The following is a 15,141-nucleotide window of genomic DNA, read 5'->3' on the forward strand; positions in this document are numbered from 1 at the left end:
TCTGTGTGGGCTTATAAAGGAAATGAAATTATACAGAAATATTGGACTCTTATAGCAGAGTACCTTTTTAGTAAATCTCATTACTTTTCATACTTTATGGGTGAAATAATTTTCTTATGCAGAAAGTACATATCATAGTTTTCTCATCTGATAACTAGGTACCCTAGGGAGATTAATACCCTACTATAGCACATCAGAGGAAGAGAAAAGAACATGTGCCATAGTTAATGGTTACTAAACATATAGCTTGAGTCACTGTCCATTACCGTCAAAGTATACCTCATTCTGCAGGGTACTGTTTTCCATTTGCTTCTGTTTCAGGGCCAACATAACTTGGTCTCTTTCCTGTTGAAATGTAACTGTCTTCTCCTGCATTGATTTAACTGCATTTAAAAGTTGATTTAGCTCCCCAGCCTTGCCCTTTTGGAAAAAAACAACTTTAGCTTTAAAGAATAATAGATTTTCAAAAAGACATTTTCTTCGTTAAATAATTTTAAAATATAGTTAGCAGTAACAAAGTCAACAAAATCCAAAGACACTCTGAGAGACAATGGAAGAGATGTGACACCTACATATGGTGTGGTGTCCTACACTACCGAGCACCGTGTAGCACGGACAGGTGATGAGTCCTGTCTAACTCCAGCAAGCTGGAGTGTCAGCTCCTACAGCAACGCTGCTGCTTCGTTAGCTGTGACAACCGCTGGAATCTGTAAGATAATCACTAAGATAAACGGGACCAGGTGGTAGTGATGCATGCCTTTAATCCCAGCACTCAGGAGGCAGAGGCAGCCTGGTCTACAGCCTCTTCAGCTTGTCTATGAACCCAAGCTATGCTAAAAGTAATATTCATTAAAAGTGTTTCAAAAGGAGCCAGGTGTGGAAGTGCACGCCTTTAATCCCAGCAGAGGCTAGTTCAAGACCATTGTGGTTGACACAGTAAATTCTAGGCAAGCCAGAATTATGTTATGAGGCTTTATCTCAAGAACCCACCCCCCCTCAAAAAAAAGTTTACAAGGGGACTGGGAAACTGGCTTAGTGATGGAGGCCTTGCCTAGAATGTGGGAGGAGGCCCTAAGTTCAATCCCTAGTACTTTAAAAACAAAAGACAAAAGACAGAAAAATGAAAGAAATATTTAAAAATATTAGGACATGGGGAAAATGGAAGAAATATATGGGGGGGGACTTTAATTTGAGAAAGTAACATAGAAGAAGAGAGGAGGAAGGAGGAAGGATAAATAAATAATACTAAATGCATTTGAAAAAGCCATAGAAAAACCTTTTTATGTTTACATAACAATACATACATACATACATACATACATACATACATACATACAGTTTAAATAAAGTCATACCACTTGGGATGACAATGCTCCCTACAAGAGCCACAACCAATCCTATAAAGCTCTAGTGCTAGGCACTGGAAAGCTCCTCTGAGCTGTTGGCAAGGAGAGTCCAGGAGACCCCCCACCAAAAAAAAAAAAAAAAAAAAAAAAAAATCAACACTGCCCTGGGCTGCCTCCCAGAACTTGAAGGTACCACACACACTCTGGACATAGGGCTTGAAGGAACTGGACTAGAACTGACCTGGAAGCCATCTCCCTGAGCACTAAGTTCTCACAGTATCTAAAGGTAGATACAAGAGGCACAGAGAGAAAAGCAGTTAGCAGTCCTACTCATCTGCAAAGCCTATGGACAACAAGGACCAGCCTGTCACGGCATCACCAATGGCACAGCGTGTCACTTGTATGTTGGGAGTAACTGACAGATTACTAATAGGGCTTACTGCCTGCTGAGTAAGGGGGATCCACTCCTGGTAGTCTAAACTCAGCCAAGTATATGTGGCTAGTGGTGTCACAGACCCTAAAAGAGAACCCACTATTCCCACTTTACTAAAACAGCATAACTTCTAAACCCATTCTAAAAACTTATTTAGACCCACAGATAAGTATCAATTTCAACCCTCATCAAAGACGCTATTTCTGCAGTGGGGAGAGATGATTATAAGAATTCACAACTAGTCAAAATAAAGAGAACAAGCTAACATGAGGTAACCATACAAAATTAACTTATCTTTAACACAAGGGAATAACTCAGAAGAGGGAGGTGGTAATAACATATAAACCCTGTGAGGAGCACGTCATCAGGTTGGTCATCAAAAAGTCTTGGACTTTGGACCATTTCTGATTTTCAACTTAAGCTGCTCAAGCTGTATAAGTTAAACAAAGGTACCTTTAAATTACATAAAGAAAATCCTAAAAAAAAATTATTTAGCTTATACTAAGTATAGTCAAGTAATAAAAAAAATACTTAATATAGATCTTCAATATAATCTGCATAATTTAGATCTATAGATATCGATACAACAGAAGGAAATGGCACCAAATGCCAAAACTGCACTTTAAAAGGCACAAAAGTACAAGAGACATCTGTCCCACCTCCCAGTAATGCTCTTAGAACCATAAGGTACTACACCCACTGTCAGTGAAAGAACACTGGGGGAAGGTTCATGCTCTAAGACCTTGTAAAGCAATTATAAACCGGTACAGGCTAATACCATTAACTTCTGTCAAGGCTGACTTCTAATCCTCCTGCCTCCATCTCCTGAGTGCTAGGTTTCCATGGACAACCATGTCTGGCCAAACAGTATACCTTTTGATCAGATAATCCAGAACTCTTACAGGAAAACGTAACTCATAAAAGAGATCAAACCATTTTGAATCCTGTGCCTAGCAGCACATACATGCTCAAGAAGCAGGTGCTGGACTGGGGACCTAAGTCAGCGGCACACCGCCTCCCTGGTAAGCATGAGGCACTAGGTTCAACCCCAGCACCACCAAAAACAGAAAAACATCAACTGTGGTCAAACATGACATTGTCCTGCCTATCATCTCCTTTCCAAATGTATTCTACCAAAGGACAGAACTCACACTAAAAAGTAATTCCAAAGACATTCTACAGTACTTACAGATCATACTAAATCTTCAAGAGGTCTCACTACACTGAGTATGTTTAAAAGGCCCTAAAGCAAGCTTAGTAAAGGAGCCTGAGGTGAGCAGACAAGCCAGTGAACACATCAACAGGAACTGACACTTTACAGTTAGCTGCTATCACCTCCATTTTATCAGTGAATAAACGACACAATATGACCAAAACATCCCAACATTACCTGCTGCGAAAGGAGGAAAAACTTCTATCAGCAGCAGAGCTGGGGCTAGGGTATCTGCAGAGTTTATTCTGTCGAAGGAACTACTCACTGCAAACACTTTTCAAACTGTGGATTGACCCAATAGAGTCCATTTAGAGGCAGCAAGATGGCTCAGTGAGGAAAGGCAGCAAAGCCTAATGACTTGAATTTGATCTGAGGAACTCATGTGGTGGAGAAAGAAAACCAACCTTCTAAATGTATTCTCTGACTTCTACACGGTCACTGTGCCAGGACCACACACACACAATAAACAAATAAATGCTATGCAGAGTTAATGGATCACTGAGCATATTTTTTCTAATAGTTTATCACAGGTTACATAGATAATTTTGGGTTTCTCAAACTTTTCCATTTCTCTCATACATATACAAATATATGCACACAGAAGTCACAATGTAAAGTATTTTTACTGCAGCTCATGGTCCTTCCATACAGGGATCTCTAAAATGTTGGCCATTTCTAAAACCTACTGAAATATGCCTAAAATGTAATTAAAATGACTTCAAAACTGCCCTCCGATGGGCCAAGGAACCAGCTTCTGAGTAGAGCGTTTCCCTAGTGTGCGAGGTCCTGGGGCTCGTCTCTCCCGTCTCCTTAAGAAACACTCTAATAATTCACTTCTATTTATAGGGAAAATGGTACTTGATATTGAACTTTTGTTTTGTACTATGAAGAATTAACCTACTACTAAAAAATTTGAAAATATCTATTAATTTAGGGGAGAAATTTCTAAATGTCTGAGGGAACTGCACACAACCAGAAAACTCTAAAATAAGTATTACCAAGTGAATAAGCTTAGTCCTTGTTAGAAACAGCATTAAAAACACACACACACACACACACACACACACACACACTCAAGACTCCTTCTCAGCATTGCTCTACATACTTCATCAAAACATACCTGTTCTTTCTCTTTCAGTAGTTGCTCAAAAGCAAGCGCCTTTTCTCTCATCGAATGGCATTCAAACTCTTTTTCTCGTAACATCATGGAAAATTTCATGTTGGTCTCTTGTAACGCCTGGTATTCTGTTTCCTTCCCCTTGGATGCTTCTACTATTTTTTCATTTTCCCCTTTTAATTTAGAAATGTCCATTTCTAAAATCAATATTCTCTCCTTCAAATTTGTCACTGCCTGCCTCAAAAGCTCGTTTTCATTCACTTTGTTAGTGAAGTTTTCATTTGAAGAGTGTAGCTGGTCACTTTTGGCTTTGATTAAGAGGTCTTTTTCCTTAAGTAAGTTTTGTAAAACCTCTTGTTTCTCCTTTAGCTGCTTAATTTCTGAATCAGTTTGCTCGTGTTCCTTTCTTTCTACCTCCGAGGAAGCAGCAACAGAGTCAGACAGTCTGTGATTGTTTTCCTGGAGAGCTCTAATCGTGGCATCCTTTTCCTCAAGTGATTTTCTCAGATCATGTACTTCTTGTTGAAGCAACTGAGAGGACTCATGGGGCCCCGAGGACCGGCTGGCTCTGGGAGAGCCTGCTGCCTGAGCGGTGAGTGACGAGCCAGAGGAGAGCTGGGGTGACATAGTGTCAAGTTTTCCCAGGAGAAGGTCCTTAGTCGTACAAAGCTGCCCGATGCTATGCTGAACTTGTGCCAACTCCTGCCCAAAGCTCTTAAGTTTGGTTTCATTCTGCTCATAGCTCTGGATCAGGCCTGTGTAGTCCACTTGCAATTTAGAATTGTTATCACTGTCAACTGAAACTTGTGCCTGAAGTTGGTGAAGTTCTTCCTGGAGCTGGGCAGACTCGTGCTGCATGTTCTGGACGGTGGTCATCACTTGCTGTTTCCACTCCTCCATTTTCTTCACCTGCTGCTTCAGTTTATCCCGCTCCTGTAGGAGCTCCTCAAACTGGTTACTGTTAACCCCTCCAGCCTCGCTACCCGTGCCAGAAGTCTGCAAGACCGTCAGCAGGGTCTGGCACTTCTGACTCAGCGCATCTATCTCAATGTCCTTCTCTCGAATGATCCGGGACAAATTCTGAATAGTTTCTTTAGCCATATCTTGACCACTACTTTCAAATCTAGTGGACATTTTCTTATTCTCATCTTGCAACTTAATAAGGGCTGCTTCTTTGGCACTAATAATATCGATCATCTTATGATATTCTGTTTTTAGCTGGCTATTTTCCCTTGTCTTCTCATTCAAAACAACCATTACTTTCTCTCTTTCCATAGCATATGCATGCAGCTGCTGTTGAAGGTACACAACATCCTGCGAGTAGGAAGCTGAGGAAATCCTGGCATGAAGCGCTTGTATTTCCAAGTCTTTCTGCTGGATAATCTGAGTGAGCTTGCCAACCTCATCTTTGGATAGCTGGTCGATCTGTTTAGTTAAAGAGATATTCTTTTCATTCAGAAGCTTTATCTCCAGCTCCCTCTCTTTTATCCCCTTCACTAACCTTTCCGTTTCGGCTTTAGACAGATCATGCTTTTCACTTCCATTTTCTATATTAAGGCTCTGAACTTTTGTTTCTTGAAAAATATCAGAATTCTCTGTTTGACTTCCCTGTCTTTCTTCATGCAACTGGGTTTTTATTTGTTCAATTGTTTTTTGCAAGTTCTTAATTTCCTCATCTTTTTCTAAAAAGAACCGTGTGTGTGTGATACTCATTTGTTCATGCTGGTATTTAAACTCATCCATTTCCTTCTTCTGCTCCTGTAGAGACTGGAGTAGTTGCATCTTATCCTGGTTTTGATCTTCAATCATCTTCTGGTGATGTTTAATTTCTTCTTCCAGATGATCCTTGATTATGTGCAGCTGAGACAGCTCAGATTCTAGTTCTGTGGTGCTGTCAAGGGTTCTAGGCTCAGGCACGGGCACAACCCGACTCTGCTGCTCCCGAAGCCGCTCTAGCTCCTCCTGCAGGTGATTGTTCTCTTCTTTCATGGATCCAAGACTTCTATCCTTTTCTTCTATGGTCTGCCTTAAAGTCTCATTTTTCCTTAAGGTCTGAGCACATTTGTCTAATTCCTTCTGCAGTTCTGAACTTTTTTCTTTAAGTTTCACAATACAAACTTCTTTCTCGTTTACAAGTTGTGTCAATTGTTTCTGCTCTTCCAGAGTAGACGACAAAGTCTCCTTGGTTTGTTTATGATCAGTATTCATTTGCTCAATACTCTTTTTGAGTTCTGCTATTTCAAAGTCTTTTTCTTGATTGAGTTGAACTAAGCGCTCCTGTTCTAGCTGTAAGGCCGAGGTATCCAGGCTGCGTGTGCTGGACAGTTCCTCAACAGTTTGCTTGTTCTTCCTCTCTTCTTCCAACAGCCTCTTTTCAGCTCTACATAGTTCTGTTTCCAACTGTGCCTTTTCCCATTCCAGTATGGCAGCTTTTTCCAGAGAAATTTGGTTGTTGCCAGCAACAGATTCTTCCAACTGATTTCTTACATCTTCACACGCTACAACCAACTTTTCATTTTCTGTTCTGAGATCACAAGCAACTTGCTTTAAATGTTCATTGAGCTTTTCTATTTCTGAAAGATTTTGCTTTAAGTTTCGAACTTCAGTTTCCCTTTCTTTAAGTAAGTCATCCTTCAAGTTACTATTGGAGCCCTGGGTCTGAGACTGAGTTAACTCACTCCTGACTGTGGACAGCTCCTCTTCATTTTGTCTGATGTGTTCCCGCAGTTCATGGTTCTCCTTCTGAATGTTGAAATTATTTGTCTCTGATTTACTCAGCTGATCTTCTAAATCTTCTACTTTATCTTCAAGCTTCTGCTTTGTTAACTGTAAATCACTAAGAGCCTGTTCACTGTGAGTTAGCTTTTCTTTCTGTACATTTAACTCTTTAATAATATTCATTTTATCATCCTCAAGTTTATGGGTTCTCTGCCTTTCATCATCTAGCTCTTCCTTCAGTTTCTTGATGACACTATCTCCTTCACTTTGTTGTTTTGATAGTTGATCTTTTATCAAAATCACATGCTGAAAGAAAAATTAATTTACACAGTAACTTTGTGATATTTTCTCATGTTAGAGTCTAATGCAAATTTTATAAAATTTCATATATAATAGAATAATAATCTGATAATTTTAATCTGCTTAAAAAACAACTTTCTATACCACCATGTCTAACAAAATAATTTACAAAAAGTCAATTTTATCATTTTAGGAGTAAGAATCTAAAGTCAAAAAAGACTCTAGCTTTTTTAAACATCATACATATTCTGTTTCCAACTTTTTTTTTAAAAGATTTATTTATTTATTTATTTATTATGAGTACACTGTAGCTGTCTTCAGACACACCAGAAGAGGGCATCAGATATCATTACAGATGGTTGTGAGCCACCATGTGGTTGCTGGGATTTGAACTCAGGACCTCTGGAAGAGCAGTCAGTGCTCTTAACCGCTGAGCCATCTCTCCAGCCCGTTTCCAACTTTGAAACATGAGAGCAGGCTTCAACAAATGGTAGCCCACAGCTGCTGCCTGTCTATGTACAGCATTCACAAAGCCATGCTAACTTGTTCACATTCTAAGTTGAATAGCTTCAAATACAAACATACTGCAGTAACTAGCACTTTAAAGACAAAAGGTAAGTCTCTCACTAGATCATAAATGAATAAAATATGAGACCACAAAATGTTGTCCCTGTCTAATAGTTCAGCACCCAGACAATCGATTGGAGTGCTCCCCTCAGGCCTCATCATATGGAGTACACTGTTACCTTAGTAGCCTCTTGGTTCTGCTTGTCCAGTTCTTCTAATTCAGCCATGAGTATTTCATTTTCATGAATACTCTGGTTCAGTTCTTTTTCCTTTGCCTCCAGATTATGTTTTAAGTCATGTACTTGAGAAAACAAATCTAAGTCCCTTGTAGATGTACTTTTAATGACTTCATATTCACTGCTCAGTTTGGAAAGTGATATCTGAAGTTCTTCCTTAAAGAACAAAAGAACAGAGAAAGCAGCACATACCATCATTCAAGAAAAGACCCCAAAAGATTTAACATACCGACATAAATAAACATACACGAGCCATTTCTCTTAAACCCTTTGAACAGGAACCATATCCCAGCCTCCAGTCATGTAGTTTTACTTACAGCTCCAAGAAGAACATTCTACAACTGTGTTCACCTTCTAGCTCCCCTTCTTTGCAGAGGACCATTCTCAGTCAGAGTCTTTAAGCCCATTCCACGGCTATCACCCTTATCCCCATGCTGACCACACAATTTTATTAAAAGCCCCCAGCTTCCCAGCTATTTATTTCTACTCTCTAATACCTAGCCAGATTAAACAAAAATGAAAAAAAATCAGTACATAATCAGGAAAATAAAAGGCATCCTTTCTCATTAAAGGAACTTACTAATGATTTGATTCTGCTAAAATACAAAACTTTCTCTTAACTCAAGAATGTACCTCTCTGCTTCCTTTACCTTCTGAGCAAGTAGACCAGGTTCTCCTCTCACAAACATAACATTACTAAACACAGACCTACACATGCATTAATAGTCTACTATGTAGCCGGGCGGTGGTGGCGCACGCCTTTGATCCCAGCACTTGGGAGGCAGAGGCAGGCGGATTTCTGAGTTCAAGGCTAGCCTGGTCTATAGAGTGAGTTCCAGGACAGCCCGGGCTATACAGAGAAACCCTGTCTCGAAAAACCAAAAAAAACCAAACAAACAAACAAAAAGTCTACTATGTAATAACGCTTTTCTTGAAAACCTAAGAAATCAGACAGTGTTCTATGACTCAACATCATTTTCCCACAATTACGTCTGTTATAAATTTTGTTCCAATCTTAAATTGAACTTTTCTGGGATCTACTTTGAAGAAATAATCTCAATTTCCTTTTTAAAAAATTAATAATTTCATGCAAAAGAGGTCTATAAAACTGCATGAGAGTATCTTTATTAAACTTTCTCATTTCCTTCCAATCCAAATGATAATTCTGAGCCAGAGGCAGAAGCTCATGCCTGCGACCCCAGTACTTATGGGGCTAGGTGGGGGAACTGCTAAAATTTTGAGACCAGCCTGAGGCTATAGAGTGTTTAACAGGACAGGACAGTCTAAGATACAGAGCGAGATCTTATCTCAAAAAAAAAAAAAAAAACAGTAACAAAAAGGAGGATGACAGGGAAAGATAGCTCAGCAGGTAAGAGGCCTGGCTCTTATAGAGAACTCAAGCTAGGTTCCCAATACCACGACAGCCTGTAACTGCAGTCTCAAGGCATCTCATCTCTTTGGCCTCAATAAGCACCAAACATGCATGTGGCACAAAAAACTACATGCAGGCAAAAACACTCACACATAAAAGAAAAATATGTAAATTGTAAAAAAGAAAGAAAATAACGTATTTTCTTAAATCTTTCTAAAGTTACCTGTCCATTTAGAAGAACCACAAATCAGTGTTTTCAGGTTGATGAGAAGAGCACACATACATCTGGCATTACTAAGTGGGTAACAAACACAATTCCGAGAAGCATTACAATGACTACTAACATCACAAGAAAGGAGAAACGGCTATCAGAAAACTGAAACTATAAGAAAAGTCAGCAGGCCTTCAGCATATGTGAAGAGGTCTACAAACTCAAAGTGTTCTTGAGTCAGTTAAATAAAGAGCAGGACTCAGTGGGAACAAAACCAGAAGATGCACATACACAGCAATAAAGACACAGACAGTGAGTCACTGTTGTCACTCCATGGACAGAACAAATGGCAGGAAAAATCTCCCCATGTCCAGGGCTGTTTACAAACAACTTAGAATTGAAAGGCCCATCATGTCTCTGAGAATACTGCGTATATGCTGATGTGAAAAGAAGCTGAAACTAAAATGTTTAGGGATATAAAAACAGTGTATATAGCATGGTGACACTGGTATTTTTTAAGGCTATATATGCAAAGCCAGACATGTATTGATATATCCAGGAAAAGTATTCTAGGAATTTTTAACACAGACTGTCTCTGGGAAAGAGACCATGCAGCAAAGGCATAAGTTTTCAGCATATATTAGTGAATACATTCACCTATAAATACGTATTTACTTTAAAGATTCAAATTTAAACTGAGTTCAAATTCTAGTCTCTAACTCAATTTCTAGCTGCCTCTATCAAAGTATCTGCCATTGATAAGAAATAAATTCCCAGAGACACAAACATAATGCTTCTACCAAACAGTTTTAACATAGCACTCTATTCCATCTTTGCTACTAACATATACCAAAAGATTCCATTTCTAACAGCAAAACTACCCTTCATTATTGCTCAGCAATATTCTTATTCCTACCTACCACGACGGCTCTCTACCTACCTATGTAGGTGCTGCTGCAGGGACGCCATCAGAAACCACTTCTTTTCTGCTCATATCTGTACGCCTGCTGACTTCTGTTTGCACACACACTCTGGCCAGCCGCTCATACTCTGAACCTTGCCCAGCTACTCCAACCTGGCTTGGCAAGCATATCAATGAGCTCAGACTGGTTCTGAGGACTCTATCACTAAACATTTCACTTTCACAGAAACTGACCCTCAGCTGTGACCTATGACACACACCATTTTCATTCTACCCCATCTTAACAGCACCTACCTTTTCTTGACTCAATAAAGACTTCTCTTTTTCTAAAGTTTGGACACATATTTGAAGTTTCTGATTGTCTTCGGCAAGATTGGTATCCTATGAAAATATTAAAGTAGTATTTTCAGATAACAGAATTTTCAATTTACAAGAAAGCAATCTGGTTACATAATTGTGCAATTCTACTCAATATATCTTTAGTAGCATCTAAAGATTGAAATAGTTCAGTTGGATAGTTTAGAATCAGTCCATCATTTTAGACATTCTTATAGAGTATTAATTACATTAAAAAAAAAAAAAAAAAGGGCAATAGTGGCTCACACCTTTAATCCCAGCACTCAGGAGACCCCAGGCAGGCAGATTTCTGAGGTCGAGGCCAGCCTGGTCTACAGAGTGAGCTCTAGGACAGCCAGGGCTATACAGAGAAACCCTGTCTCGAAAAAAACAAACAAACAAACAAACAAACACAAACAAAAAACAAACAAAAAAATCAAGAAAATAAAACAAAATCAAAAAATCAAAAACAAACCAATGTGTGTTTACAAAGTAATTTGCACTAATACACAGGGGCTGGTGAGATGACTCAGCAAGTAAAGACACCTGCTGTGTAAGCCTGGCAATCTTAGCTTGAGAGCAGGAACCCATGTAAAGTTGGAAAGAAAGAAGAGACTCCTAAAATTATCCTGACCTCCACACGTGTACACACACACAAGAACACAAACATAAAACAAAAAACCCCTTTACATTTTTTATGGAACATCTGCTATAGTATCTGGTTACTGTCTAAACTAGTATCTGGTTACCGTCTACACTGTCAAATCCCACTGCGACAATACACCTTTACCAATTACATAGCAGACACATCAATTTATAATGCAAAAATCTGCTATTAGTAAATAAGCACAAGGTTACTAAAGTCCCAAGGCTAAATTTACATGAATTTGTGAGAGAACAAAAGATAAACAAACACAAAAAATCAACAATCTCTTAGTAAAACAAGGCCCAGCAGCACTTTCTCCCGTAACAAGAAGTTACCTGGTTTAAACCAGTTAGTCTCATTATTTCATTTTCAGCATCTGTAAAACAATGAATGAACCTAACATTACTTAGAATATTTGAATAATTGCCTCCCACATTAAACTCAGAGGTGCAGTAAACGAAGTATATTTATAGACACAACTAGCAAGCAGGCTGACAGTTTAAAATAAAAAACACTTCTACCATTTTCTATTTCTATTATGACTTTAACAAGTAAGTTATAAGCTTAAAACCATGCAAAAATCCAATTCTTTAAGAAAGTGTAAGAATTATCACTGTGCTCTGGATGAGGCATTAATTTACTGTCCTGATAAAAATAGTATCAACTATGTTTCAAAATACAACCCATTAGATTGAATAGTGTAAGGTCTACGATTATTATTTAAAACAAAACAAAAAACCAATCAACCAAAAAGACGACCTTGAAAAGCAATAAATAAAAACGTACACCCTAACAGTGTAAGTATCTAATCACTTTCGATACAGTGACTTAGTAATACATATACTACATACAGATCCATAGAGAGCAAACGTTCTGGAAGAGGAGCCCAGAGACAGGATAACACGAGAGCGGCTGAAGCAATCAATTTACCACTCATTCCAAGACAGTTGAGCGTTGATGACAAAGCCAGTGTTAGACAAAAGGAGAGAAACCTTCACTTCCTGCTCACTATGAGCTTATACCTCAGAATAGAATTGTGACAGAAACAACAATAATTGCATACAGTGTGAAATGGCACGCATGACCATTATGAGGACAAAAAGGGCAAGCATCTAGTCCAGACTAGGTGGGAACAAAGCAAGAGGCAACGCAGGTCCTCCTCCTCTTCCTCGGTGCAGCTAAGACCTTCACTGAGTCAACCGATGTGCTATTAGTTGGCCAAAGGAAAACTAGGGACACTGTCCAGATAATGTCCAGATAATGCAGGTCAGATTTCATCTTCAAGTTCCCATAAAGCCATAAAGTACTATAAAAGTGGGGACTAGCTGGTTTTGCATTTCTAAAAATTTATTCTAGCTGCAGAATAGAAAGATAAAAAGACGGACTGAAGAAAAACAGAAACCAGAGAATAAACAGCCAATACTTTTCTAACACTCACTTGGGAACAGATGCTGTTCAAAAGGAAAGTCTGCGATGTTAGTAACTCACAGAGCCCACACGACTACTCCATCCCTACAAGGAAGATACCACTATTACCTAACCCAACCTTCTTGTTTTTTAAAGAGTGATTTGCATGTGTGAGTGTATCCGTATGCTTGTTCACAAGCCAAGAGAGGGTGTTTAGTATTTCCTCCTCTGTCACTTTCCACCTATCTAGTCTTTTGAAGCAGGGTCTCTTCCTGCACTCAGACTCATGTTTCTAGGCCAGGCTGGTGCCAGCAATCCTCCTGTTTCCAACACCTCAGAGCTCAGGTTGCAGGTTCACACAGGATGCTCAGGTCACTATTTGGATGATGAGATCCAAAGCCTCGTCCTTATAATTGTTCAGCAAGCACTTATAACAACTGAGCCACCTCTCCAGGCCAACTCTCTTGTTGTTAACCATTTTTCTACTTACTTCATTAAGAGATCTGTAACAGTGAACTCGGCAAATAAGCAATTATTTCCTGACTGAAGTAATTCCATGGTTATGGACATGGGAGAAGAGGGAAGGACTAGGAGAGTAGCTCTACTGTTAACCAAACTCAAGGGGCTCACTCAATATGATAAGAAAATAGACTTATAAATGAGCAACGTGGGCTCCAGATCCCCCCACTGACCTGCCTTCCCTTTGCCCAAGTGGCCGCTCCCAGTGCTGAAGCATCTAAGAAACCCTGGTCCTCGGGGATGCAATCCTGAGTTCCACTCACATAGAAAGAAATCAAGGAACTAAAAACTACAGAACATGGTTGACTTCTAGAATTCTGCTTCTCAAAGGTTAGAGTTAGGGATGCAAGGAAGGGAGAGGAGAAAATAATCTTACTTTAAATTTAATTTTAGGCTGAAAATCCATGTTATATATAGATTTGGCCATTCAGGCCAGGAGCCCATGATAGACTGGCATGTAGGCTACAGATATGGGTGTTTACAAGCACAGAGAACTGGGCACTTTCAGATCAGGAATGAATGAGTTCATACAGAGCTTATACTAAAGGGGACAAAATGCACAATAAAATGCATCTTTTCAGCTGAGGAGCTCCCTCCCACTATTTTCCTGCTATCAGTTAATACTGGTGCTTTGTCTACTTCCTTTAATACTCAGTTTTTTGTACTAGCATTTAAGGTACTAAGAATCAGCTGGAGCCAGGAGAACAAAAGACTCTCTATGGCTCCTGTCACTCAAGCCCTGGCTTCTATTACAGATCACTTCAAAGTGTAACAGCGCATTGTTGCTGATGCAATGTTACATTCCATAATGGAAGAGTCTGGGCTCTGAATAGTTACAGACAGTATTCAGTTCTGTCTACATTAAAGAAACAGACCAACGCCTATGAATAACAACTGCTATACCCATCAACTCTTCTCAGAAATCTACCGGCTTTCTAAATCACTAACTTCTTTATAAACACCTAAGAGAATAAGGAAGGGAGGCCGAGAGACATCCTCTTAATCCTTACCCCTTATTAGAAGACAAGTATTTGGTGCTGAATCCAAACCCCACAATTCTTCCCAAATTACATAATCATTTCCATAAACTTAATTTCCATAAAAAGTGCAATTATTCAAGTGCTTGTCTCTAAAAAGACCTAGTGTGCCAAGAAACACCAATATAAGTTTCAAACATTTTATACCAGTCAAAGCTTGCTGTAATCTCAAGACCTCTTCGACTGAGGCGCTCTGTGGGAGGAGCCTCTCCTCCGTCCCAGCATCACTCTGCTGGAGTTCACTGTGTTCCCGCTGCAAGCGCTCACACCGCTCAGTCATCTGTCTCTTTTCCACTTCCAGCCGCTCCTGCTCTTTTTTCCAGACTTCCCGGTCATGTTCTGCAGAAGACAATCTTTTATGTATCTCTTTTATTTTAGTCTCAAGGTCTTCGATTTTTTTGGTAGATTCTACTTTTTCCATCTGTAAGATCTGAATAGTGTTTTGCATCTCATACACTTTAGAGTGATCAGTTACCGTAACTCCTGAGCCACCTAAAACATTAAAAAACAACAGCAGTCAAATATCAAGTTCCAAAAATAAATTGCTTGCTATATACAATATAGACTTAAGAGAGTTTAGAACCTGGACTACTTAAAAAGTTTAATTATTATAATTTTAAATAAATAAGAAGTCAAATATTTCATTTGAACTAAAAAAGTCTATATATTTAAGTTTAAAACAAGGTGAAAAATCTCTCTGTCTCTGTCTCTGTGTCTCTCTCTCTCTCTCTCTCTCTCTCTCTCTCTCTCTCTCTCTCTCT

General features: G+C 39.2%; 1 protein-coding gene across 3 annotated transcripts in view; it reads right to left on the reverse strand.

The window, feature by feature from the left end:
• Positions 1-15,141, reverse strand: part of Trip11 (thyroid hormone receptor interactor 11) — a 75,210-nt gene that overhangs the window by 41,123 nt on the left and 18,946 nt on the right. For 2 of the 3 annotated variants that reach the window (XM_028777263.1, XM_028777262.1), the window contains exons 7-12: positions 14,528-14,872; positions 11,753-11,793; positions 10,730-10,816; positions 7,874-8,086; positions 4,113-7,133; positions 280-420 (exon numbers count right to left, since the gene is read on the reverse strand). In XM_028777263.1, the coding sequence (XP_028633096.1) occupies positions 280-420; positions 4,113-7,133; positions 7,874-8,086; positions 10,730-10,816; positions 11,753-11,793; positions 14,528-14,872 (3,848 nt within the window). The remainder of the gene's footprint in view (positions 1-279; positions 421-4,112; positions 7,134-7,873; positions 8,087-10,729; positions 10,817-11,752; positions 11,794-14,527; positions 14,873-15,141) is intronic. The other variant, XM_028777264.1, reaches the window with a different exon arrangement.

The sequence above is a fragment of the Grammomys surdaster genome, unplaced genomic scaffold (genome assembly GCF_004785775.1).
Source record: "Grammomys surdaster isolate TR1022 unplaced genomic scaffold, NIH_TR_1.0 279, whole genome shotgun sequence".
In the NCBI taxonomy this organism is placed as follows: Eukaryota; Metazoa; Chordata; class Mammalia; order Rodentia; family Muridae; genus Grammomys; species Grammomys surdaster.